Source organism: Pocillopora verrucosa, chromosome 7 (genome assembly GCF_036669915.1).
Source record: "Pocillopora verrucosa isolate sample1 chromosome 7, ASM3666991v2, whole genome shotgun sequence".
In the NCBI taxonomy this organism is placed as follows: Eukaryota; Metazoa; Cnidaria; class Anthozoa; order Scleractinia; family Pocilloporidae; genus Pocillopora; species Pocillopora verrucosa.
This window is the reverse complement of record NC_089318.1, coordinates 24,826,947-24,853,972: the sequence shown is the minus strand read 5'-3', so window position 1 is coordinate 24,853,972 and position 27,026 is coordinate 24,826,947. Positions and strand designations below refer to the sequence as shown.

At 36.5% G+C, this 27,026-nt stretch overlaps 3 protein-coding genes across 6 annotated transcripts; 2 read left to right on the top strand and 1 right to left on the bottom strand.

The window, feature by feature from the left end:
* The first annotated feature begins 964 nt into the window (after positions 1–964).
* On the top strand, positions 965–19,848 carry LOC131792079 (AT-rich interactive domain-containing protein 4B). 2 transcript variants are annotated; one of them, XM_059109446.2, is made up of 21 exons: positions 965–1,124; positions 2,231–2,347; positions 2,474–2,539; positions 2,665–2,755; positions 2,865–2,944; positions 3,055–3,111; positions 5,247–5,290; positions 5,978–6,065; positions 6,147–6,200; positions 6,442–6,524; positions 9,232–9,326; positions 9,503–9,703; positions 10,615–10,709; positions 11,006–11,106; positions 11,751–12,216; positions 12,701–12,771; positions 13,689–14,062; positions 15,177–15,236; positions 15,601–16,434; positions 16,529–16,672; positions 17,572–19,848. In XM_059109446.2, exons 1-21 carry the CDS (start codon positions 1,122–1,124, stop codon positions 17,673–17,675), a joined length of 3,228 nt encoding a protein of 1,075 aa, XP_058965429.1. In that variant the 5' UTR covers positions 965–1,121; the 3' UTR covers positions 17,676–19,848. The 2 variants fall into 2 exon arrangements, with proteins under 2 accessions (XP_058965429.1, XP_058965427.1); XM_059109444.2 differs by having other exon boundaries at positions 17,569–19,848.
* Positions 19,849–21,314: 1,466 nt separating this feature from the next.
* On the top strand, positions 21,315–26,987 carry LOC131792057 (uncharacterized). 3 transcript variants are annotated; one of them, XM_066169453.1, is made up of 6 exons: positions 21,315–21,446; positions 21,558–21,668; positions 21,806–21,904; positions 21,981–22,022; positions 22,287–22,407; positions 26,773–26,987. In XM_066169453.1, exons 1-6 carry the CDS (start codon positions 21,378–21,380, stop codon positions 26,904–26,906), a joined length of 576 nt encoding a protein of 191 aa, XP_066025550.1. In that variant the 5' UTR covers positions 21,315–21,377; the 3' UTR covers positions 26,907–26,987. The 3 variants fall into 3 exon arrangements, with proteins under 3 accessions (XP_066025550.1, XP_066025549.1, XP_066025551.1); XM_066169452.1 differs by having other exon boundaries at positions 21,343–21,446; positions 21,555–21,668; XM_066169454.1 differs by lacking the exon at positions 26,773–26,987 and having other exon boundaries at positions 21,343–21,446; positions 21,555–21,668; positions 22,184–22,687.
* On the bottom strand, positions 22,892–26,716 carry LOC131792094 (uncharacterized). Its single transcript, XM_059109463.2, has 4 exons — positions 26,527–26,716; positions 25,632–25,957; positions 24,249–24,594; positions 22,892–23,863 (listed from the first exon to the last, which is right to left on the bottom strand). Exons 1-4 carry the CDS (start codon positions 26,623–26,625, stop codon positions 23,663–23,665), a joined length of 972 nt encoding a protein of 323 aa, XP_058965446.2. The 5' UTR covers positions 26,626–26,716; the 3' UTR covers positions 22,892–23,662.
* Positions 26,988–27,026: the final 39 nt, after the last annotated feature.

Genomic DNA, 27,026 nt, shown 5'->3' with positions numbered 1-27,026 from the left:
GACTGTGGACATTATTGACTTAAATATGAAAGTCATCTTAGCATTAATAAACACTACCTGAGCAGTAATGAAAATAAACCCTGAAAAAAGTTAGGCTTGAACTGATTTGAACCCATGACCTCTGCAATACCTAGGCAGTGCTCTACCAACTTAGCTAACAAGCCAACTGGGAGCTGGTCATAATGTTGGTTCCAAATAAACCAGTGAAGTGATGAATAAATGACTGTGAATATATGAACATCATAAATGTGAACTGCAGATAAAGACATTAATATGAAAGTGATCTTCATAGTAATGAAGACTATCTGAGCAGTAGTGAAGAGGTCATGGGTTCAAATCCCATACAGGCCTGAATTTTTTGAGTCCTCATTTTTACAACTGCTCAGGAAGTGTTCATTACTGCAAAGATCCCTTTCCTATTCACGTCTTTTTTCACAGTTCACATGTATGATTTTCATATATTCACAGTCGTTATTGTCTTAATTATCAATTTATAATAGAGATAATGACATGTACTCACAGTAGGAAATCTCTTTGGTTTTGAAGAGTTGGCCTTACCTTAATACAAAATCTCCGCTCTAAAAAGCCATTACTGTAATTGAAATTTCCGGGGCATATATCTACCATAGCAAAAAATTTATGTAAACCGAAAAATAGATTATTATAGTAAATTTTAACTAGATAAACAAGTGTTAGAAAGAGGAGCAACAGCAAAAATTTTTCAAGGAAGTTGCGTCATCGAATCAGCTTAGTCTTCTCAGAGAGGAGGAAACGTCAGAAATCAAGTTTCCCGCGAATTTGAAGCAAGCGGATGTTATTGTGGTACAGGAAGTGGAATTGCACAATGAAATATGTCAACTCCAGCTTCGATTTTCCGTATATGGTAGGGGCTAATTATTCACTGAAGGCCCAGTGGAGGAGGCTCTGAATGAACGGACCAATCAACGCTAAGGACCCCCCATGGCCCCTGGTGAGGAGGGTAAGTCGAGCGTCCTTGTGTTGTCGGCCATCGCAAGTTTTCCTTCAGTTTGAAGTTTTCTTTTTGATTTTTTGGGTGATCGTGGATTCGGATTGCTAAGCCCAGCTTACTGGGGTCTTAGGACCGTACATCAAGATTTGCTATGGTAAGTTTATCAAGCTTGTGTTGTAGTTCCGTTTGAGTTGTAGAATTTTTTGTAAGCCCTTCATTTATTAGATTATAAACTTAAATTTTCTTTGCTTCAATTTAACCTTGGTTTCTAAGCTTTTACTTATTTTACGGGTCTCTTGTCTTCTAAAGGTATCACTGATCTGACTCTAGCTAAGCTGTGAAATTTTCTATTCTTACTAAATTATGGTTTACGATCTTCATGTGCTTTAGTGATACACTTGCTTGAGGCATGGAATTTCATTTATACATACAGTAAGGAAGATTCTTTTCAAAGAAGCTTGAACCTCTCTGTCCAATTGCTCATGCTTTGCACTTGTTTACGATACTATGGAATCTTCAGAGACGGTTTTGAACTGTATGTATTTTCGAAAATATAGATAAACTTCTCAACCTTTTCGATGGTGCTAGACGAGTTGAAGGCGAATAGCACGTTTGCCTTCCTTCTGATCCTTAACTGCTAATGTTTGTCGTGGCAGTTCAACGAACGAATAAGTTTATCTTTAACTTTAGTTGAATCCTACCTTTTGTGATTTGAATTCTAGTTGCTAATACCGAAGAGTAAAGAACGGCGTACGATTTCGTGGTGTTAAGCATGTTCTGTCAATTTTGTAGACTTGGTCAGGTCGTATTGTTTACGAATCTTCATTCGAAGATTTTTAGCATGCTTTACTGCAACCACGTACTCATTGGACACGATTTTAGAGCTATTTAAACTCAACAGACTCTTGTAATTTCAGTAGTGGACATTTTCTTAGTAATGTTTCTTGTTTTCTACGGTAGAAAGTACGAATAACTTTAACTCGTTTGAAGACGTTCTCGTGTGTTGACTTGACAAAAATAACGCCATACTCCTACCATCAGATGATGTTCAGTTGCATTTCCCCTCTTCATAAGTTTGCTTCATTTAGCAGCCTTTGCCATTGATTAAGGCAGTACATTTGCTAACCGCTGGTTTTATGTCAAGTCAACTTTTAAACTCAGTGAATTTGGAATAAGATCATCTATAATTTAAAGCAAATCTTTGCTCACGTCATTTAGTGCTCCAAACCTCGTTTCTTTTCGTTCTTTACCTTTCGACAGGCACAGTCTTCAGAGGAACCTCCATTCTTAACCGTAGGCACTGATGTCAGTGCCAAGTATCGAGGAGCCTTTTGTGAAGCCAACGTGAAGGTCGTGAAGAAGCTTGTCAAATGCAAGGTTTGTGAAAATTGTGATACTTTTCCTGAACACTGGGAACTCGTTTGGATTCTTGCCTTACAGTCGAGGAAGGTAGTGCTTCTTACACTTGTTGTGACTATAGATCATTGCTCTTTTCCTCTGCAGATTACCTTCGCCAAAACAAACACTTCCTTCACGATTAATGATGATTGCGTTAAAGGTCCTTTGAAGGTAAGTTCTCCATCCTATGTTTATTCAACATTCTTATTTTCATCATGATGATGCGTTAAGGTTATGTTTTTTCCTGAAAGTGGTGTTCTCACACATCTTAACTGTAACTGTGCTTCCCTCTCAAGGTAGGAGCAGTTGTAGAGGCCAAAAATCCCGATGGACAGTACATGGAAGGGATGATAACCAAACTCACCGATGCCAGCATATATACTGTTGGTAAGGAAGCGTTTTTCCTTGTCTAAGTTGATGCAGAAGAGAGGCAAGTTTTACCGTGTTTTTGAAACAAAACAAGGCTTTAATTACGGACATGTTTATTTCTTTTAAGTTTTTGATGATGGTGATGAAAGAACGTTGAGAAGGACTTCTCTGTGTTTGAAAGGAGAACGACATTTTAACGAAAGCGAGGTAGGTGTTGAACGATGGATCTCTGTATTCTTTGGTGAGTGTTTATCAGTATTGCATCACTTATCACCGAGATGTGTGTACACATGTTGTATCTTCATTCTTCCTTACAGACTCTTGATCATCTTCCCCTTACGGATCCAGAGAATTTTGGTACCCCAGTAGTACAGGTAAGTGATTGTACAAGTAAACTTTGAAGGTGTATACTTAAAAAGTTTAGAAAATAATTGAGCTTGGACTGTTTTTGGTGTGAAGATGGGTACATCTATTTACTTATTACATATCCTGTACAAGGTTCTGTCAGGTGTAGAAGATATACTAGTGCACTCTAAAAGGTGGCCAGTGATCACATTTTTGCTGATTCTTGGAAAGGTTCCTCTTACTGAAATTGTACTGAATAGGGATTTATGTGGAATCTTTTAATTTAGTTGTGGTTGGAATTGTGCAGTTTGAGCACTTTTAAAGGACCTGAAAAAATATTACTCACTGTCTTTAAGTCATATTGCTACTCTCAGATGCATAGAAGTGGAGTTTGGAAAAAATGTCATTTGTTGTGCTGCAGAATTAGGCTGAAAATGAACTTTGCAAGTTTTGATGAACTCTGCAAAAGTTATTTTGCCTTTTAATTGAACAAAATGCATTGAACAATTTTAGTGGTCAGGTGATAGAAACAAATTCTTATCCCATAGTTTAAGTGGAAGAAACTTATCAGAATGGATTCTAGATGAGATGATTTTTTGTGCGTGTGTTTCAAGATATATTGATACAAGCTTGATGCTGTGCAAGATATATTTCATAGCCAGTAATTGGCGTTATTGCAGTGTTGACCACTTTGTTGGTCGTCAGCTGTCTTCTCCTAAAAGGAATGATTTTGGCAATTGTGTTTTCATTTTGACATCAGATACATCATTGCATTGAGGGGCAAAAGTTGTGGGTTGGAGTAACATTCATCCATGTGGGGTATTGCTATCATGCTCCCTCACTCTTATTCATAGTTGGTGTAGTGGGTTGGATGTGTGCCCTTTTCTTTATCCATCCTTGCAACTTGTTGCTTTTTTCCTCCAGTCTCTCACTTGCTTCATAATCAATGATGTGGTTGTTTTTGCACATATTGTTTGTCCTGAATGATTTGTTGATCTGTTGAAATTTTTGGCAAGGATATTATTTTGCCTCATTTCATTGTCAATTTATCCAAACCGTCTAGTTTGGGGGGGGGGGGGGATGAATTACCTTTGTTTGCCTATGATAAAAGTTGGTTTCTCTGAAGGGCGCAGAAATATTTTCTTGTTCCTTCTTGAGATATAATGCATTTAAAACATGAACTAAGATACTTTCTTGGAATTATTTCCTTCCTTTGCTAATATTAACTTATATACAGTCCTCTTAAAAAGAGTTGTAATGAAAGTTTAGAGTATGATTTCAGCTGGACCTGATTTGCTTTTTGTTGAAGTTTAGAGTGAAGAGTGTCATGTATTTTGATCTCATCAATGAAACTTCTCTCATGTGTTATCTTTTTATTTTCTTATAAGTTGTCTTGGTTGAGTTTTAATGTATGTAATAGATAATCTTTTGGTTCAACCTCTTTTGTATCACATGGCATGCACAATTCTTGTTGCATGGCTAAAAAAAATTATTGTGTTTGTTATATATTACTACCCAACCCACCATTGAATCAACATGTTTTAGAAGTGGGTTTGATTACATTATGGAGGCTAGATGTTTTCTCTATCAATGCACCTATGGCATAATTTTGATTGTCATAGCCTTCATTAGTGAAGTTTTGAGGTCTTTTTTGTTTGATTTCAGTTATATGAAGTGACCATGGCCGAGTAAATAGTTCTCTTGTTTTAAAATAATAATTCTTCAATGGATTGTAGCTTCATTGCTTTTTGTTTGTGTCCTTGAAATTGGTATATTAAATGCCAGCTATTTATAAACAAGTTATTCTCGTTTTTTGGGGGGTTAGGGGTTAACGTTACCATAGCTACTGCAGCAGCTCTCAAGAACACCCTTTTTTTTTCTTTTATTGGGTATATCTTGAATGTGACTTCTCTGCTCTCTCCTTTCTCTTCCCCTTCCTCTTCCCCCCTCTTCCCCCCCCCCCCCCCCCAATTTGTTAACTGTAATGCCAGGTTTACCAATTTAGATCCTTATGCAGTGTCAAAATAATTTGTATAAACTTAGTAGGGCCTCCTAATTTTTGATGAATGTAAGTTTTCTCTAGACCTGTTGGCACAGAGATACTGTGCAAAAAGATGAATATTGCAGATTCCTATTCAGTGATAAATATGCCTCTGCATTTCAGGATGGAAAGAAAAGGAAAAAAAGAAGACTAAGTCAAGCAGCAAGGTAATCAGGCTATTCAGAAATAACAGGTGCTAAATCAGAATTGGGATGCATGGTTACAGTTGTGAGATGACATTCATGGATCGTGACACTACCTATGAAAGCTGTCTTGCCCCATGTTTGCCCACAAATTTATGTAGGGTTACAATTTCCACTCAAGCCTCCTTTGATCAAGGAAAGAGAGGATCAGAATCTTTTTTCTCAAAATGTTTGGCTTGGTTGTACATCACTGGGTCCCACAGTATAGTTGAGAAATGTGACACAGTTACAAGTGTTCATAGATTTCTACTTAGTGTGAGGGTTGCAGTATAGTCATGGCCTCAATTTGGTTTGTCTCAAAATACTCTACTGTGTATTGGAGGCACATGGATGTTTCATCATCAACAGCAGTTTAATTGATTTGCATGTTTGAGTTACAGAATACATATGCAAAAAAGGACATTTGAGGATTTCCTGAAGCCCTTTCCCCCTAACTTAGACTTTGGACATGTTCTTTCCTGTGAAAATAAAGAAAAGGACATGTTTTCTTGCATCCAAATTAAAAAGGAACCTAATTGTCTTATGAATGGTTAGGCTGTTAACCATATAGAGGTTCATGGCCTTTTGGAAATTGCTTGGCAGAATAACTTAGCATCCAATTAACACTGGGGTGAGTTATTTGGTTAACAAAATTTTGTCTGCTTTTATTAGCATGGATGACTCTGAAACTGAACGAGAAGAACAGCCACTTGCTTCTGCAAAGAAGAAATGTTTATTTGATGACAGTATTGTTGGCAAGGTAAGCAAGCTACTTATGGAACCTTAGTTGGTAATAATAATTGGCAACAGAACTTTATATGCTTTTTTTCTTTTACATTAGCTGGTAGTTGTGCAAAGTGGGTCAAAGCGAAGAAGCATGTGGTTTCCAGCTTTGGTAAGTTTATGTAAGGTTTCTTTAGAAAATAAATGCACAAAATTCAATTTATTTGACAATTAGGGAGAGAGATACACCTAAGTCTTTCATATTTTTAAACCATATGTTAAGTTTGAGTAGACAAAGTGTTATCATCCTCAGTTTCAAGTGATTGTTTGCTAAAGGGAATGAGGTATTGTCTCTTAAAAGCTGTCATGGGTGTAGAACATTTTGATCAGCAGAAATTATTCTTTTTGTTTAGGGTGTTAATCCAAGCAAGAATGAGGTGGATTTGATAAAGTCAAAAGATAAATGTCTTGTACGCTCTTTCAAAGATGGAAAGTAGTAAGTTCCTTACCATGGTTAAAATGTACTAATTACTATGAATTTAATAAATGTAACAGTAGCTGTGCTGGTAATGAATAACTTTCTTGAAAGGAAACTTAGGTACTAATTACTATGAATTTAATAAATGTAACAGTAGCTGTACTGGTAATGAATAACTTTCTTGAAAGGAAACTTAGACCATCCAATCAGGATGCAGATGGTATCTAAATATGTGGTTTATCATTTTAGAAAGGGGATGGGTTTTAGCTGCTCAGGGAGGGGACTTTAAATTACCAAGTCTGTTTTATTAATTGTGTCCCTCAAATACACTTTTACTGTGTATGGTATTTTGTTTGATGTCAAAACACGGTAACCAGTCAACTCCCCGACGGACCAACTCGCCGACGCCAACTCGCCGACGTATAAAATCGAGTAGAGACGTCGGCGAGTTGGTCGTCAGTCCAATACAACTTATTAGAAGTTAAACATACAGAGAAGTAAACGATATTTAGTAAAAAAACACTGGCGAACATTGGTGAACATCAAACAGAAGCTTAAACATGGGTGAACATTGGTGAACATCACCAATGACTATAACGAACGAGTTAATTGTGCGACAACAACACCGTAAAGACTCATCTTGTCAATCGCTCAGATTTTTTAACGAAAACTTGGCTTTCTAGACGAGATCTTTAGTAAAATGCAATTATTTTTATTTGCAACAAAGTTTATAAGGATCTTAAGGCGAATAAAGCGAAGTAAACCTCACCAACGACTCTAACATCTTCAGACGCGAACGAGATAATTATTGTGTGACAACAACACCGTTAAGACTCAGCACGTCAATCGCTCAGTTTTTTTAACGAAAACTTGGCTTTCTAGACAAGATCTTTAGTAAAAAGCATTTCTTTTTATTAGGCAATTACAGAGTAAGGTGTTTGGATTATGGGAGAAATATGAAAATGATGAAAGAACAGCGGCCCAATTATTGAAATCGATGTCGAGATTAAACGGACCTACAAGAGCAGAGTAATTGCATGATATACATTACTTTCACATGTTCATCTGATCTTTATAATAAATGGAATTTTATCGTTTTTATCGTAAATCAAACGTTCTCGATCATGAATAAATCTTTCTTTAAAGTTAAAAAAAAAACATGTGGTTCCGCGTGGTTGCTATGGTTGTCACACAATAACTCGTTCGCGTCTGAAGCTGTTAGAGTCATTGGTGAGGTTTACTTAGCTTTATTCGCCTTAAGATCCTTATAAACTTTGTTGCAAATAAAAAGAATTGCTTTTTACTAAAGATCTTGTCTAGAAAGCCAAGTTTTCGTGAAAAAAACTGAGCGATTGACATGATGAGTTTTTACGGTGTTGTTGTCACACAACTCGTTCGCGTCTGAAGCTGTTAGAGTCATTGGTGAGGTTTACTTCGCTTTATTCGCCTTAAGATCCTTATAAACTTTGTTGCAAATAAAAAGAAATACTTTTTACCAAAGATCTTGTCTAGAAAGCCAAGTTTTCGTTAAAAAATCTGACCGATTGTCATGATGAGTCTTTACAGTGTTGTTGTCATACAATAACTCGTTCGTGTTTGAAGCTGTTAGAGTCATTGGTGATGTTTACTTTACTTTATTCGCCTTGAGATCCTTATAAACTTCGTTGCAAAAAAAAAAAAAAATGGCTTTTTACTAAAGATCTTGACTAGAAAGCCAAGTTTCCTTTAAAATCTGACCGATTGTCATGATGAGTCTTTACAATAACTCGTTCGCGTCTTAAGCTGTTAGAGTCGTTGGTGATGTTTACTTCGCTTTATTCGCCTTAAGATCCTTATAAACTTTGTTGCAAATAAAAAGAAATGCTTTTTACTAAAGATCTCGTCTAGAAAGCCACGTTTTCGTTAAAAAATCTGAGCGATTGACATGATGAGTCTTTACGGTGTTGTTGTCGCACAATAACTCGTTCGCGTCTTAAGCTGTTATAGTCATTGGTGATGTTCACCAATGTTCACCGATGTTTAAGCTTCTGTTTGATGTTCACCAATGTCCAATGTTTTTTTACTAAATATCGTTTAATTTTCTGTATGTTTAGCTTCTAATAAGTTGTATTGGATTGACGACCAACTCGCCGACGTCTCTACTCGATTTTATACGTCGGCGAGTTGGTGTCGGCGAGTTGGTCCGTCGGCGAGTTGACCGTAAACCCAAAACACAAGGAGCAGTTACCTGCAAAAAAAGTTAAGCTCTGTGCTGCTAGAAAGTAGGAGTCATTAAACACTCTATTACCAAAATTAATTGACACAATTAGTTGGAAGGAAGCAGAAGCAACCATTCCACAGCCGCCACAGGCTCCTCTCAACACATGACTGACAGACCCACTGAGTGAGAAAGGTGGGAGGGAAATTAAGAGAAAAAAGTGACACAACAAGTTCAGCAGAAGCCAATGGATTGGTCCTCCATAGATCCCTTGGGTCCCCCTCATTGTCTTGGTTAAGGTTTTGCTTAAAGAACATTTCATCTCAAAGTAGTTGAAATGCAAACATTGGAATGGTAGCACACGCAGAGGACATTTTAATCAACACTCATAGGAAAAAAAAAACTTTTTGAGGTCACTTGTTAGCACAGCAGTTAATCAGTTTTTTTTTAACAGATTCTGTAAAGTTGTAGACATGGAGAACTAAACGTAATGGCTTACACTTAACATATTTGTTGCCAACTCTCCAGTCATGTCATAAATGTCAAAGATGCCAGAGAATTTTCAAAGGATCAAGATCCAATTCATGGTGTTGTGAGAGGTGAAAACAGAAAACTGAAAGCAGGTATGTACACGATCCAAATTCCCAATTTATGAGATATAATTGTTTTTTTTTTAGACAAATCATTTGACATCTAAAGTTACCTCATTACCTTTTCTGTGTGCTAGACATAAGGGTGTTTTTCAGTTGGAGGTAACAGCTGTTTTTTGATTTGTTGTGGCAATCATTTTCTCCTTCAGCTGTGGAAAGAGCACTGACATATTTGGACACTGGAAGAATTCCAGCAATCTGGGAGGAGAATTCTTGTGATGTAATAGTTCATGGAGACAGCGAGGAGGAAACAAAAAGGGTGCAATCTTCAGAGGATGAAAGCAGTGTGGAGGATGATGAAGAGAGGAAAACATTCAGACAAAGGCTATTTGCATTCATGGAAGAAAAGGGTTGGTTCACTTCATTTACACCTTTGCTTTTTCATTCCATGTTCAATTATGTTGTGATAGACTTCAAACTGTGGAAAGTTAAGGGATCATTAGCTCTGAAATCATAGCCAATTCATAGATCACACTACCACAAATCGAATAGGATTATTTTTCCCCATAGAGTCGTGGCTATCACACCTTAAGATATTAATTACATTCACCAGCAATTTTTGTAGATGCACAAATAGTCATCCAGGGTGATTGCACTCCTGGAAATCCATTATATTGGCTCCCCAGTTAGTCTCCTCACAGGTTCTTTCCTTTTTCTGGAGGAAGGGTGAATTCACCTATCAGAGAATTTAGATGCAATTTTAACAGTTCTTGAGTGCCATGCTGAGAACAACTAATCTTGGGAAAAAAATGTACAGCTGATTGGCATATTTTTGTAAATTTTTTTGTGTCTAGTTTTGTTTCTGACACATATGTTATATAGCTGTAGTTGTGGGTTGCTTTTCTGAGGGAACAAAAGCATTTGGGGTTGTGTGGCAATCTCTTTGACTACACCTCCTTACCCCTTGCCTAATTCCATTGATTTGAATAAAAAGAAAAGACTGCTACTTGGTGATGCTTTGTCGGATAAATGCATTTTTCTTTCCTTCTTTTTGAAAAGTGAAAAAGTGCATTCTTAGAATCTCCCTTTCTCCACAAACATTTTGGTCAAAAATTATTGGAAGAACGAATGTTTTTTCCTTTTGTTTTGTATTTGTTATCATAATATTAACTTGTTTTGAAAAATTTAAAACAGTGAAACATGTGAATCATAACATGTTTAAAGCCATAAATTATTCTTAAGTTTTACTCTAACAATTGCCTTTAATAACAAATGAAGTAGACTATTTACTGTTCAAACTTTGTTATCACATTACCAACAGGAACACCTATAACTAGACCCCCAGTGTTGGGAAATCAAGATTTGGACCTCTACAAACTTTATAAGATAGTTCAAGAACATGGAGGCATGGAGAAGGTTGGTGGTTGCAAAATTTTCTCATTTTCTATTGTTTTGCAAATGAAGTTACATGTAAGAACTGTTGGTGTTACCCTTTTCTCTGGTTATTGATGTTTTTATATACTTGATTCTTAATTCTACTTGACCTCCAAGTCATGTACCACACATCAGAAGTAACTTCTGAAATTTTTCTAGTAATTTAAAAGAGCCCAAATGTCTCAGACAAGATGAGCGATGCCTATATGGGGTGAGCATTTAATGTACTGTTACGGTAGTATTCTTTTTGTTTAAGTAATTATATTCTGCCATTATAGGTTTCCAATGAGCACAACCTTTGGAGAACAATTTATCGGCAAATGGACATTCCAGTTGTTCCACCAAGTGCATCACACCACATTAAAATGTCATATAAGAAGTAAGGTTATCTTGTTCTCACTCTATCAATTTCCTTTGTTTTGTCAAACTATGTTATTGAAGAATTTATTTTAATGTTTATTTCCCTCTTGCACTGATTAGCTCTGCTGTTTAAGGTTATTTTGCGAAATGGGGAAACAAATTGACAATAGTTCAAAAAAGTCCAAAAGTTCATCTGCAAAAATTAGAAGGAAAAGTGGACAAAGCAAGCTAGGGAAAAAGAAAACCTTCACTTCTATTTACTCCATGCAGGCTCTCTTGCCACCATTCCTGTTTTGGCCATTTGATGAGGATTATTTTTTCTCAATGTATTGCAGCTAGACACAATGTAAACAAAATATGCAAATGAAGATCACAGTTGAAAGCCCAAGGAAAATGTAAACACTCTGCTTGAGGCCTTTCCAGCTTTGACACCTGTCACTCTTTAGTAAAGGTTCCCTTAAAAAATTCTTTCCACCATATCTCTCATTATTCCAGAGATTTTGTAAATTATCGTCAACAAAGTGAACTCAACTGCTTTCTCTGACTAGAGAGGGGAAAAAATAAATTTTAAAAATCTCAACCAGATTTTATTGACAGTAACTTATATAATTAATAAGAAAGTTGAGAGTTTTCTGAGATCTCATCTTCTCATTTCTTTTTTAGATACCTTTATCCCTTTGAGCAGTATGAAAAAGAAATGCTAAAGTCATTTCAGAAAGATAGTGTTGGTGATAGGAGCAGTAAAGATTCCAAAACTGAAAGTCCAGCAAGTTCCCCAGAGAGCAGCGATGAAAAACATTTGGAATGTCTAGAGCCTTTGCCAGAAATGGATGATGATGAAGGAGACTTAAAGAAGGTGGAATGTAAACAAAGCACCAGGATTAGAGAAATGAAGCGACAGCAGAGTAGAGAGCATGACAATGGTTTGGTAAGTGACTCACAAGCCAAAAGTCCAGAGGAAGATGTTTCAGTTGATGTTGTAAACAGTCCTGAGTCATCATCTGATGTTAGTGAACCACAGTCTGACAGCAAATCTGATATACCTTTGGATGAGGTATCCTTAGAAGTTGGAGATAAAGTGCAAGTTAAGTATGGGAGAGGAAGAAATCACAGACACTATGATGCTAAGGTATGATCTTATAACCCTTGGCTTTTTTATTGTTTTTGTAGTGTATTTTCCATATTCAACAAAGTTTCACACAGAATTATCAATTCTTTTGTTTTGCTTTAATTTGCTTAGGTAATACAAAGGACAGTTGCACATAATTTATTTTATATGCATTGTATTTTTAACTTTTGATTTGAGAGACTGGATGTAAATTTACTTTAAGGCACAATAATCAGTCCCAATTTTCATGCATGCAACAATTTAGCTTAGTGGAGAACTGCCAGTGCTCTTGGTTAGAGAATTGTGCATTACTTTCAAACTGTATTGATGCGAGATGAAAACCAAAAAATCTCCTTTAGATGGTTATGCAGAAAGTGGTTTGGTAATGAAATTTTGGCTAAAAGTTCAAGCTGATTTCTTTGATCAAGCCGTTTTTTAATTAGAGTTGTTAGGACATTGAATACAGCATGGAGACATTTACATATTCTACATTTTACTTTGAAAGATCATCCACATTGACCCCAAAGCTGAAGAAGGTGCAATTTACTGCATTCATTATGCTGGTTGGAATACTAGGTTTGTAAACTTTAATTTTAGGAAGATTTGAACTGATTACTGGAGTGACTGGTAGCTTTAGCAGTTGAGTTTTTTATTCTAAACTCTTCAAACATTGAATCTTTGGGTCATTAGTTGTGGTCACCAAAAAAACTTCCACACAGGGAGAATTGAAAAGTATTTTATAATTCTTAAGAATATCCAAGATGTCTCATAAGCATGTCACTTTGTTTCAGTTAAAAGAGAGCTTATCAGTGCCTTTGAATCATAGGAAAGTATATCACAAGTTTTAATGAAATTATTAAATGTTTCCTGGCAAGAATTACCAGGAAGGTAACCATTGTCTCAAAATCAGATAATAAACAAGGTCAAAACAAATGAATACCATGAAATGGAAACAAGTTTTGATTTTTTTTATGTGTAGAGAAGAAATTAAAGTGTACAAAATATTCTGATAACTATGAAATCTTTGATTGGCTCATGCACAGGTGATTAAATCTGAAGATCCATTCTGCATATACTCTGGCAATGGATTCATGTAAAATTGTATTAAACCTTACAATAAAATAAGAGACCACTCAGATGTTGTCTTTTTGGAACCAAAACTAATCTTTTTTTCAACAGAAACAAAATCAGAGCTGTAAAGTTTGGATTTATCAACATATAATGTTTTTCTGAAAATCTTTGCCATTAATTAGCAATCATTATTGTCATTGTAATTAGAAAGAAAAAATTGTGCCACTCATAATCAAATGAAAAAAGTGAAGAAGAGGAGTGAAATAGCAAAACCCTACCAAGGGTGAATTTATCATCATCATCTTTTATTTGCCTTATTTACTCAATACAAAAATTTATTTACAACAGTTATAGCTAGTAGGTGAGGAGACCCAGGAAGCCACTGGGCTTATATGAGAGACTCTTTTATGTTTCCATTGTAGGTATGATGAATGGATTAAGCCTGAGAAGATAGTGGGATGGGGCACAAGACAGACCAGGAATAGGAGTGGCAGTTCAAGCAAGGGGCAAGAATCTACTGGAAAATCCACCCCAAAGCCAATGACAAGACCCACTGCTAAACCTGTTGGTAGAAGGTCATCAAAACCAGGAGCTGCATCAGCCAAGGAAACACCAGCCAAGTACTCAGCAGCATCTAATGGTACCAAGAGTACACTGAAGAGACCTTGTTCACCCTCCACAAGGTCTGGATCACTTTCGCCGTCACTTGGAAAGTCTCCTAAAACCAGTAGGGGAACAAGCCGTACACGGTCAGAAAGGAATTCATTGTCAGAGATATCAAATGGACTAGATGAAGGTTTGGCTTCTACTGTTGATAGAGCAACGAAAAGAGTTTTTGTACATAAGTAATCTGTGGTAAATGTTAAGCTTCATTTTTCAGAAGGGTCTCAAAACCGATCTCCTCTTTTCCCCCCCCTTCCCCCTGGAAAAAATTGAAACAGTTGATTACAAAAAGATAAGGCTAAAAACTAAATGTCATAGGAGGAATAGTGTGCAAGCAATGTTTTAAGTCTTAAGATGGTTGTTTGCACAACTAAAAGAAAAAACTTGTTGCCTCTTTACAAGGAACAGCTGAGTGAAAGTTTTCAAGTGGAAGAAAACTAAATTTACTTCCTTACTTGTGTGACTTTGCTATTATAGATAACCTTTATGGGTTAGTGAGCATTAACTCCATAATCTCAACCCAGTTTACTGATATTGTAGTTAGTAGTTTAGTGACATTCATTAAATTAAATATTTACAAAGCTCAAGTGAAGAAAGCTTACATAACCAGTCATCTATGCTTAGTTCAAACTTTTCATGTACTTATCTTACAGACCTAGTCAGGTTGACCCAATAATTAAATTCACTGACTTCCAGCTTAATAAGTCAAACTTAACCTAAGTGAAAGTTAAGGATTGTGGACCAAAAACTAAATTATACTAACTTATGAGTTGCACTTGGCACAAGCAGCTTTACCTTTGTATTGAAATAGCTCCACTCTCCAACTTTTTATGGACAGTTCTTGAACTTCTAAAATTCTCGTGCCAACCCAAATAAGATATGTGGAGCTAAGTGTATTCAAATGTTTATCTTGTTGTCCTCTTTACAGAAAAAATTAGGTGGGTTACATTTCAGTACATGAAAAGTTAGAGGTTTAACTCAGGGTGGATGATGACCTGTGACTTTCTCAGCTGAAAATCCTTGTCTAATCTTTTGAATCTCTCAGTCTTTTCTTTAAGAACACCATTTACTCCTACTCTAAGGCATACATTTCTGACTAAGTAAAGTTATAGCTACATCCCTTAACAATTTTCTGTCATGAGTGAACTGCCAGTGGAAAGTTTTGTTTCAAAGCCTAGATTTGTTCAGAAAGTTGGAGAAAATAGTGCAATAGTGTCAATTAATTATGCTATACTTCTTTGCTTTAGTGAAAAGTCCATTGTCAAGAAGAAGGCAAAAGTCAAGCACACCAGAACCCTCTTCAACTGGTAACCACCATGTTGTATCATACTGCTAATCGGATTAAAACCAGTCTTTTCAAATCTTAATTTCAATCTTTTATTATCCTCTTGTCCATACTTGAAACTTTTTTTAAATTCAAAAAGTTCTTTGGAAATAGTAACATCACAAAGTGACACATTTCTCTCAAGAGGAAATGCTAGGTGCCCAAAATCCTATCAACAGATGATAAATGCCAAGACACTCCCTTGCGGATAAACTTCAGAATTGCACTTACTGTAGAAATAAACTAACCTTGAGAGTAATTTTTCTCGTGGCTTTCTTAATAATTGTCTTGCTTATCAGGCATTTCAGGTAAACTATTTGACTTATACATTTGCTTTATTTAAACAGAACAACAGAGCAAAACTGCAGATGTATCCAATCAAGTTCAGCCAATCCCTGAAACAATACCCGAAGAAACAGAAAACAGATCTCTGGAGGAAAAGGATACTGCTGTTACCAATAATGAATCTATGGTTGATCCAAAAATGGACACCGTTTGTTTCGAAAATGGAGTGCCAAGTGAAATGCAGTCTAATGCAGAACAAGAATCTGAGCACATCTCCAGTAATTCTAATGGGAGAAGGAAAGACAAAAATAAAAGAACTATAAATGGTTTAATAAAAGGTGTTTCATCTCTCGAAAGAGTGAACAAAGACTCCAAAGACGAAACAGAAACAGTGACTGAAGCTAAGAAGATAAAACTAGAAAATGAGAAAAACTCACAAAGCAAAGAGGTGGAAGACACCTTGAGGGTTGACACTTTAGCAAAGATGCCAAATGTTCCTCCTCAAACACAGGGTACTGCGACTACAATGGAAACAGTTTCGGAGTCTTCCTCAGAGGACATAAAGCAAGAGTGCACCAATGAATCTGCCTCTTCGGAGTCCAGTCACTTTGATGATGTTAGGACATTTGATGGGCCAGTTGATCATTCTCTACACAGAGATACAAATGAAAAGGCTCATGAACTTAACAGTAAGGAAAAAGAAATTAAATCTGAAAAGAAAAATTCTGAACAACATCACAGGAAACATAAAAAAAGGAAGGAAAGGAAGAAAAATCGTCATGCATCTGGTAATGACAGCACAGGAAGTGATGCTCCTGGGAGCCCAGGATATAGCCACTCACAAGGTTCATTTTCATCTCCCAGACGTCCTAGAATATGTTTTGACATGGATTTAGGTAAGACTCGAACAGAAGATAAGTCAGTCACCATTGTGCTTTACTTTGGGTGTTTTCTCTCTGTCTTAAAGTTATTCTTTCCTTAATTTTTCAGAGCAAATTAAAGCAAAGGAAGATGGTGGAGAACGTATTAGACTCCTTCAAGACAAAATTAACGAAATGAGGAAAATTTATAGTTCTCTTAAAGCTGAGGTTGCTAACATTGACAGAAAACGGAAAAGGCTAAAAAAGAAAAGAGGTATAGTCGATATCATCATTCACTTTTTACTATCCACATGGTATGGAAATTACTTTGCACTGTTTAGACTTTGTTCTGCATGAAACATCATCCATTTTAAGTTGCTGTTGATGTTAGATATACAGCCACAAGTCAGCTGAATTTAAACAACTGCTGAATCCCTGAAAGATGAAGTGAACCCAGTGTGGGTGGATGATTGGAACCATGAAAGTCGAGGGTGGGGTGGGGGGCTAAATCGAGTTACTCTGAAAAATAACTGAGGTAAGAACTCATATTAGACTTGTGTAGCATGAGTGAGTCCCACTCATCCTCTCCATTTGTGACCAGTTCTTTTGCATCATTGCCAGCATCTAACCTCTGCAAAACATAGGCAAAAAATGCAGCCAATTTCAGCAGGCTATATTGGAATCTACACCAACAACATCTGTTGTGTAGGAGTAGTTATGATGTCATACCTACGAAAAAAGGCTTATGTCTGTCTAAAGCAAGTGTGTGGGTAGGAGCTGCAGAGCTGGAGAAAAGAAATAGATTTGTAGTTTCTGGGCCTTCTTTCCTACTTCCAGGCACCTATGTTCAACCCCATAGCTCCTATTTTACTTGGGTTCTGAATGGTGATGCAGAGGCAGTAGGATTGTAAACAGACAGTAGAGGTGACATGGTTGCCACTGATTAGGACTTATTCAAGGAAAACAATTTCCTTCCCAATCAGGGAATTGCACTTTGATCAGGGGAAAAGCTGCATCTTTGATAGTAACTGTGAACCCCTTAATCCTGACCAGGCCCTCTTCATGATGGAAGGTGCTGACACTTTTCACTGTTTGCCACAGTTGGTGTTGATTCCAGGCATTCAGGTTCAGGACCAATTTTTTGCCTTATAATATGTGTTTGTATTTCAGAAGCAGTGGGAGTTGAACAGGCTCAGGATGTAAATAAGTCAATGCCATCATCATCAGCATCACATGCAGTCCCATCTCCAGCCATACCACCTGTAGAATGTAGATAACAAGGGAATTTCATTGTTGGTATTTTTCCTTGATTACTTGTCATCCTCTCTTCTATGATAGAATTTCAACGAAGTGCATTAACTTGTAATTCGTTTTAGAAGTGTCTGTACCAACAAAATCAAAGATGTCGCTTATTAGTGAGTAGAGCCTCTAAGAGCATGGTGGAAGTTGGTATCATTTTGACATTGTTGTTACCAGTGCATCCATGGTTTTCTCTCTGGTGAATAACTTTCTTTTTTTAGAACCAATGAGTAAGTGTAGACATCCAAATTATAACACCCCAGATAGAGCATTGTGATACAACCACCTTCATCCCTTTCCCCCTCCATCTGGGGAAGTAAACCTGATATATTTACATCAATAGGAATTATGAGACTTGAAATCAAGCAATCTTATTAGGATCAATATCAGTATTTAGGCAACTGCCCCCCTATACCTCCCCCAACTCAACAACAATTAATTGATAACAAGTTTGGGTTAATGTTGGATTAGGGGAGGGGTAGGTGGGCAGTTGCCCAGATACTGATATTGATCCTCTTATTTAATATGGATTTTCAATAAATATTCTTAACTATCAAACAAGATAAGTTGATAACGGTTGATCATTATAATTGTTTTACATGCACATGTAATGATGATGATGACAACCTGCTAAACTCACCTTTTTATTTGTACAATACTTCAATGTCTCTGGTGCCCTCAACCTGTGGACATTTTGAATGATGTAAACTTCATGTGCAGTTGTAGACATATAGAGATATTAAAGTATTCCAAATAAGAGTTTTGATTATAATGCACTCCTGTATTTGAATTAACGTGCGTTTATTTTAACTCCGAAGTCGTCGACAAAATCCAGTCCTCTTTTCGTTGATAATCAGTTCATCCTGCTACTTAACACTTTATTTGAGATGGCCCTTACCAAGTGGTTTTCTAATTACTGAATATTAATTTCAATTCAGGTGCAATATTTTTTTTCATCTTAATATCTCTGCCGCAGTAATTTTTAAGGGCAGCGGCTTAACTTTTGAAAACCGTCTGCCTACTTCTGAGAGGTGGAGAGTGAGTCTTGTTTTTATCTCAAGAATATGATATTTTTGGAATTGGAAAGGTCACTTTAGTTTTGCGTGTTGAAAGATATCTTGTGCCTTGTGGGAAGTGGTCATGAGATTGTGGACTGCTCAAAGAGGGAGTGACAATAATCAAACACTCTTCATAATAGTTACTTTTAGATTGTGTGTAAGTAATCATTATGTCTTATAATAACTTGCAAAAAAATATCAGTTAGGTACATATATTATGGAGATGTATTTATGAAGGCCTTTAGTGTGTTATTTTACATTTCGAATTACCACGGGCTTCTTCACGCACAAAAAAAGTGTATGAAGCAAAGAAATAGTATTTAAACTTTTTCAAGTTGTTTGGGAAATTAAGTTTATTGAATTAATGTTTCTGTATGTAAAAATTGTATATTTTGTTTATTTTTGGTTATTTTATTGTTAACAACTCTGATTATGTCGGTTTTTAACTGATTTAATACATGTTTTTATTTGTCAGTTATCAAGCAGATGAATAAGATTTAACCATTTAAGTTACGTCTTTTTTTTCTTCTCTTTGGAAGACAAAGAACCAGTTCTTACCTTCGATTTTCCCGTTTCATATTTTTCGTTGGATATACTAAAGGTCTTCTAAAGCATTTGTTCTTCTTTTCTTTTTTTTTTTGGCACTTAGTGCTCATCATAAGTTTTAGGTCCCTTTTTTATTGTTTTCTTGTTACGATCCTTCGAGTCCCCTCATGTTTCTGTCCGCCCAAACAGGATACTCGATTTTAAGAAAAATCGGCTGATGAGTATTGATTCTAAGCAACTTGTAGTTATTGAAATTAAAAAATTGGTTTCTCGATAAACTACAATTACTTTGGGGAGTAAATGTCAGAACGAGTAGATAAAACGTTTTTAACATGCCTCTTTCGCATTCTTTCACTCAATGCTTCCATTTTGTAGAACCAAGTGCTTGCTTAGTTTGTTGGTATCAGGCAGTGGATAAAGTAGTAAATGTGTTTGTAACACTTTTTAGCTTTTTATTTTCTGATGTGTTTTAACAGTACCTTTCTCTAATTTATTCTGTCAAGATTGTGAATAAAGACTTCCTTGATGTGGAAGTGATGGGCATATTCTAGTTGTATGAAGTCTCTAGCTATGGAGGGAAATATCATGTCTCTTTGAGTATGCAGATATGTACTGAAAGGTAGATACGGAATTATTGAAAGGCGAAAAAAAGGTGATATAAAGGTGTACGCTATCGACCTGTTACCAAGACTGGGTGAAAAGGAGGTATCTACAGCAAGGAGAATCTCACACACCCCTCCATCAAACCCTCTAAGCTTTTAGTTTGAACCGACTCACGAGCTTGAACTACAGGCGTTCAATCGTTGTTTGAATAAAATTTCTTCAATGCTTATACAAAATAAAGTTTAATTTAAAAGTTTGGAAATGAAAATCGAGTAAACCGAAATCAATTACCTAGACCATTTTCAAGCTAGGAGATCGTAGTTTTTCCTTTCTGCGCGGTTTTTGCCACTTGTATTTTCCACCGCAGATGGACTAGGCTAGCAAAATGAATGCTGGTATGTAAAGGAACAAAACCAATATCATGTCACGATTCTCGCTGAAATCGCTTTACAGTGACTCATCTCAAAGAGAACGTGCAACCGTAAGGTGAACGCAATGCGAGGGCGGAGTTAATGTAGAAATTGTTTGGGTCTCTTCTCGCAGTAACGATTGTCTCGATGATGTGAGGGGTACGATCAGAGAACAGCGAACTAAAGACTTCTCGCTACTGTCTCTCATTTTAAATTTTAGTGCCACTGGTATCACGCGACAGCATCAAATTAATAAAGGGGTAAGTTTTTAAAGAAACTGTGGTGCTGCGTCAATGGGAGAGTATAGCAAGTAATTTAGTGTTCACAACTGAGTTGAAAACGTAAATTAGCCACCACAAAGGGTAAAAAAAACTGACTTTTCGAGCGTTAGCCCTTCAGAGCGATACGAAGGGCTAACGCTCTAAGGGCTACCCTTCACGGCGGCTAATTTACGTTTTCAACTCAGTTGTTAGCATCAAATTAAGCTGTGCGAGGCTTTTACTTGTTCTTCTGTCCAAGCTGAGAAGCTACGCGAGAGTTACACGGCGGCTTGGAACGAGAGGGAATAAAAAGAGCAAAGAAAAGGAGGGGTCTCTATTCCCCCCTTAGAGTCGCCTGCCTTCCTCCTAGCCCTAGTTTACACTCATTCTCCTGTGCATTCTTCAATTATCATTTTTTTCCTCCTTGTTCTTTTTTTCGCTCAGGGATAGGGTTGGGGTTTTATTCAGAAATAAAGTGAAACAAGCTGTCACCATTTGAATCTAATTTTGCTTCCACCACTCAATCGGACATAAGAATGATGATACAAGGCCGTATACAAGACTTGCTTTTCATCAAAAGACGAGTTAATTTAACGAGCTTCTCTACACGAAACCTTTTATTTATTTCCCGAAAATTTCATTTTCCACGCCGCGAAGTGCAAATGGCAGTAATTGCTTGAAGCCACGACCTGCGCGCGTGCGCAGCAGGTCTACACGCCGACGCGCGTACTTTTAAGTTCCCGCCAAATACAATAGGAGGCGAAGTAAGGAAATAATTCTTCTTTGACGTTTCAGACTTCAGCATGGCTGACTGCAGGTCAAATCACTGCAGAGAAAAGCAAAGAAAAGAAAATTTTCAACGAAAAGAATCGGTGAGTCTGAAAAGCCCTGAAAAGTCCGCTCCTATATTTCATTTGAGAAATATTTGTCCTGTCTAATAGTCGAATTTATTGGAGTGTTCTGTTTCTTTATTGTAAAAGCAGAAACACAAGTTGGTCGATAAAGCAATTCCAAACATTGCAAACGCCATTAGAACGGTTGTTGATGTTAGTGAGAACGAGGATTTCAAAGCTAACTGTTTCAACCTTTTAAAGGTAAAAAAGGCTATATGCTTTAGTATCGCACTTTGTAACTGAAGACTTTTTAAATTGATCCATGATCAATTCAACCTCGCCTTGAAACTGAGCTGGTTTGTTTCGTATGAGCTTTTTCCAGCAGCTTCATTTTCCAGGTAGGAAATGAGAACGAATTCAAAGACGTTATGACTGAACGATTGTGGAATATTGCGACCTCCAGACTGGATGTGAAACAACATGACGGCAGAGGCCAGGTAAAAGACAAAATTAAAAGTCTTTCATTCAGTCCTTCAACTCTACGAATGTTTTACTAATATATTTTTGAACCAGATAGTACCACATGTGAAAGTCGTTGAAGATGAAACAGAAGAGGTAGGTTGGATATTCCAAAATTTAGTCGGTTATCTAGACAAATTAAATCGTGGGGAAGTATTCATGACACCAAATGCCTTAGGTATGGTAATATCAATAATAATGATGATGATGATAATATCCATTCACTTATTGAAATCCATTCGCTTATTGAAATTGAGGAAACCAATCCCAGTGAAGAACTAAGTGGGTCCTGTTTTGATGATTTATCTGGAAAGATATCAATTTACGAAGATTTCAAAAGCAAAGAGAACTGCTTTACAGGAGGTGAAAGAGGCAAAACAGGACCAAGCACTTGGGACAAGGACAACAATTCTTCATTTGAAATGTTGGCGGATATGCAGTGGAATTAATGAGAAAAGGAAAGCCAGACAAGCCCATAAAGGTACACTGTACTCAACGTACCTTTATATTTAAAGGACAATGCACAGAAGTCAACGACACTTCAGAGCGAAATAAGGGCTTTCTCTCTGACGAACGGCTTACACTTGAAACGTAAGCTTGGAAACCCTTTTACGGTGGCCAATTTATGTTATAACTCGTTACTAAACCTAAATTACCCTGTTATACTCTTCCACGGATGCAGCACCACAGCCTTTTTAGAAACTTACCCTTTTATTCACTTGTGCACCAAGTTGGTTGTTATGTGGCAAAACATAAAATTGAAGCAGCACCACTGTGTTGACTTGTAGCTCAGGTTTGTCTCAAACTTCATTCATAAGATATTGGGTTGACATATAGTGCAAGCACTTGGTACATAACACTTTTTTTCTTTTTTTTTCCTTGAGAGAGGTAAAATGGCAAATGTCCTAAGTGGCAGGGCACAATTTCACAAAGCATTCACAACAATTGTGATGTCTGAGAGATTAGAGCCATTCATTATCTCCTTTGTGGATTGAACTCTATGTAAAAATGCACTAGATCAGTTAAGTCAAGACCATTTTACATGTTCTGTCTGTGTATTTATTTTAAAAAAATTGACTAACCCATCCACTCTAAGTTACAAGAAATCCTCACTGGTTAGGACAGCAGGAGTAATCAAAGAGGCAGTTCTTGTGCCAGTTACTCAAAGCTACAAGTTCTCAAATTCTCCACTGTCCTATCTATCTTCACCTATTGACTTGATACTTTGGCAAAACTTTTCATTCTTCAACATTTTGCTTTTTTTCTAAAAAAAAATTTATTTCAAACTAAATTCTGTTTGGAAAAAACACAATAAAAAGGTTCCAACAGCAACTTCATAACCAGTTCAATCAATCAGAAAGTAATCAAACAAGAAATATAAATTAACTGCTTCATCCCAAAAACAAATCACAGGTACGTGATTGCCAAAAAAACAACAGATAAATGTCCTTCTCTTTTACTTAATATATTCTAGTCATATTGGGATAAGGGCCAGACTTGATTTCCTCTAAGATAATTCGTGCCATTATTCCATATTAAAAAAAATTACAATTGAAGTAATATAAATTACTGGTTTTGATTTTGATGAAAGAGTTCTGTCTCATCTTTACTTAATTAAAGATACTATGAGTAATTCTGTTGCTCTACATTCAACAGTTTAAAGCCAAGGCTAGTTCTTCAGAAAACAGCATCAACACTTGTCACTAATGAGAGAGTTTTGAACAGTATTTTCAATCTCATAGTACTTGGCCCACTCCTGTTATTTTTGACATTACACCTAGAAATATTCCAGTAGCACATCCCAAGACAGTAAGGAGATTTAAATGGCCATACATCATATCTCTTATTAAAAGCCCTACTTTTCGTGAAGAAATTTTATTTTGTGTTCTTGTTGTGTACCTCTGGACCTCTTGTCTCAGACTTTGTAAACCTTCATCCTGATGACAAGGAAGTAATTGTGTCAAAACATTAATTTTCATGAGGAGATTTTAATTCTGTTAGACAAGAGAAGCCCTTGGGCATAGAAAATTAGGATTAAGGTAACAAACCTATGGCATCAAAGAACCATAGAAATACATTGTTCAAGCTGATTTCAACAATATATGAAAATAAATAGTTTGCGCATGGAAAGGTGAAAGATTTATTGTCACCATTAGCAAAACCCAACAGAAAAAATTGTGCAAAACTAAAATCAGACGAGGCAGATTTCTCTTGCAAAAAAAAAAAAAAATTTCAAGCTACTTTACTGTGACCCCAACAAGCCTTTTGCATAACAGTGGATCACAGAGCCATTTAAAAGGCATTATTGAAAAATGCACCTACCTGAATAAAGGATGAACATCTATCCATTATAAGTGGAACTACTTCAGTTAAAAGTTCTACCACATATGGCTTCACTAGTGGGCAGAGCAAAGAAGGATTTATACCAGCTCCAGATAAAAGCTGCCCTTCTGAGGAGATCAATAAAGAATGAAGCTCTGCGGTAATAAGGTGATCAACTGTCTCTGACTGTAAAATTCTCTGTAGCTGCCCTTCAATGTTTAGACGAATTATTTGTTGATTTAGTTTTTGGGCACTGTATAATTCAAGAAATGTCCTCTCAAAATAGGTGTTGATGACTGAACTCTTCACACTTTCAAAAATAACTTGATAGTGATGAAAAACAATCCTGATGAGAGGAAAAAGATTTTCTGTCATTCCCTGAAGAACTATAAGGGAGTCGTAGATAAATTATGCAAATGTTCAGAACATGATGCCTTGTACAACAAAAGATTGATTTGAATGAGATGTATTGATTTTCAAGGTATACACAAAATTGCTTATTAAGTTACACATTCAACATGAGACTTGTTGCTCACAAAGATATTCAATTTGATTGTTACTGCAAAAGGGAATCTTAGCAAAATGAGAAACTGGAAACTATGTGTAGATACAGGGCACATAGTTTTAATTAAGACCAGAAGTAATAAAAAGTTTGCAGCTTGTCACACATCTGCCAAACACTGGTTGCCAAATAGGCAATTTAAGCTAAAAATTTGGCAGCCAAAATTTTTTTCACTCACCCTTATCACCATAATGGTGGCACCTTAGAATACTCAAGGTAATGCCACAATGTGAGGCTGGATTTGGAAAATTGACACTCATCCTCCGGAATCAACAAATTTAAAGATGAAAACGGTTTCTTCTCATATGAAATGATACCAATTTTGGAGGTTGTTGCCACTTATAACTTGAATGAATTATAATTCTCTACCAGAAATTGGGAAAAATAGGGTTCCCACAAAGCTTTGGTCCATTTATGGACTGATCAAGGCCAGACCATGATGTATTAATTAGGAATAGTCCACACAAAGTACCTCAAACAAATCAATTTGTAAATAAGAAGATTCAACTGAGATCAACTAATTCAACTAATCACCTAAAAGGTGAAAAAAAATGCAAGATCAGAGCCAGACAGTAACATTAAATATCACCCCAACTACACTCACTTGAATTCGTTTTTGTTGAAAATAAAAAGATAAACAATAAAAAACACAAATTAATTAACAAAAACTAGTTTCCTGTAGTAACTGACCATAGTTTGTATCAGTCTCTAACATATATAACTAGTACAGTTGCTAACAAGAGAAAAAACTGTCAAATTTTAGGCTCAAAGTTGCCATAGTGCTATTATGTTTGTATGCATTTCAAATAACTGAATCTTACCCACTTCCAAGGATACCTGGAACTTTCTTAAAAAATAGAATCACTGCCACATAATTGATACAGCCTCCTGTAAAACCAAATGTGCCACAAGAGAAAAGGTATTGTGCTACATCATGCCACTCACTCTCAGTAGACCTTGGATAAGACAGGAGTGATAAAGAAAACAATCCAATGATACTCAAATTTAGACAGATTAAGATACAAGCCACACCAGTGCATGATTTCCAGTGGAAAAAGACATAAAATAGAAGAGGAAGTCTCTTTTGTGTTGCTGCATCTTGTCTCTGAAGAATTGGGTCGTGAGACAGCATAACACTGGCATTTATCTGTCAAGAGATCAAGCATTCTCAATCATTACAATACTTAGATGTCATGTCTAATCAGCAGTACATGAAATGCCTGTAAAATAAATTAAATTACAGTCAAGGCCTGAGTTATCATCATAAAACATCACTAATACAACAATAGATGGTGTGAAGGAGTGAATGGACGCTGAATGAGGCATTAGTCAAGTTATCTGAATTAATGATACCTGGGAGTGATGTTTTCACAAGAAAAAGAATATCTACCTATCATAAAATAGTTTTTCCTAGAGTAGAACAGAGAGAGCTTCTTCTGTGATTCGAATACCTCAAATGTCAATCTAGTTAACATCTACATAGTGTCGTAAAGAGGAACTGAAAGTCACATGCTTACATGAATATTATGTCAGCTGATCACTAAGGACGTCTCAATAGGGAATATATTAACTAGCTGTACTATGACAATTATCATACCTTAGTGATTAAAAAAAACCCCTAATCATCAAGAAGAATACTTCATTTCGAGATAAGGATCTTGAATACTGGTCTCTCTGCTACTTAATAAAGAGGTCTGCTTCAAGACAATGTCCTACCTCATCCACTCTACTTGAAGCTGTTTCACCCACCGACGTCAGCTCTGTTCTTTCCGCGTATAGACTATCTAGAAACGTTCCATAACCTTTTTGTGACATCACACACTAGCATCTGACACATATGCAGCCCTTACAACAAGTTTTTCTATTTTCATTGAAGAAGCGAAAATATAGCTGACTCGCATCGCCATAGTGAGCTTTTTTAAGACCCAGTCCCAACCGTGATTTTCTACTTGTTAATTTTAGGTAGGCCTGGGAACTGTGGTTCTCTCTCACTGGTAACCGATCGAGTCGCCAAAGTCATGTCGCTCGGCACCTGTGACATGTCGTCCGAAATTTTTAGTCATGTCGCTCGAAACAAAAACTCAAGCCCCGACTAGCGACTAGGAACCAGTGGCTTAAATACTTTGGTAAAATTCGACAGCGACAAGAGAAGACAGACAGGTTGGAGATGGTTTGCTTATGTGAGGAGCCTGTCAGGTAACCTTTCGAGTCACCCG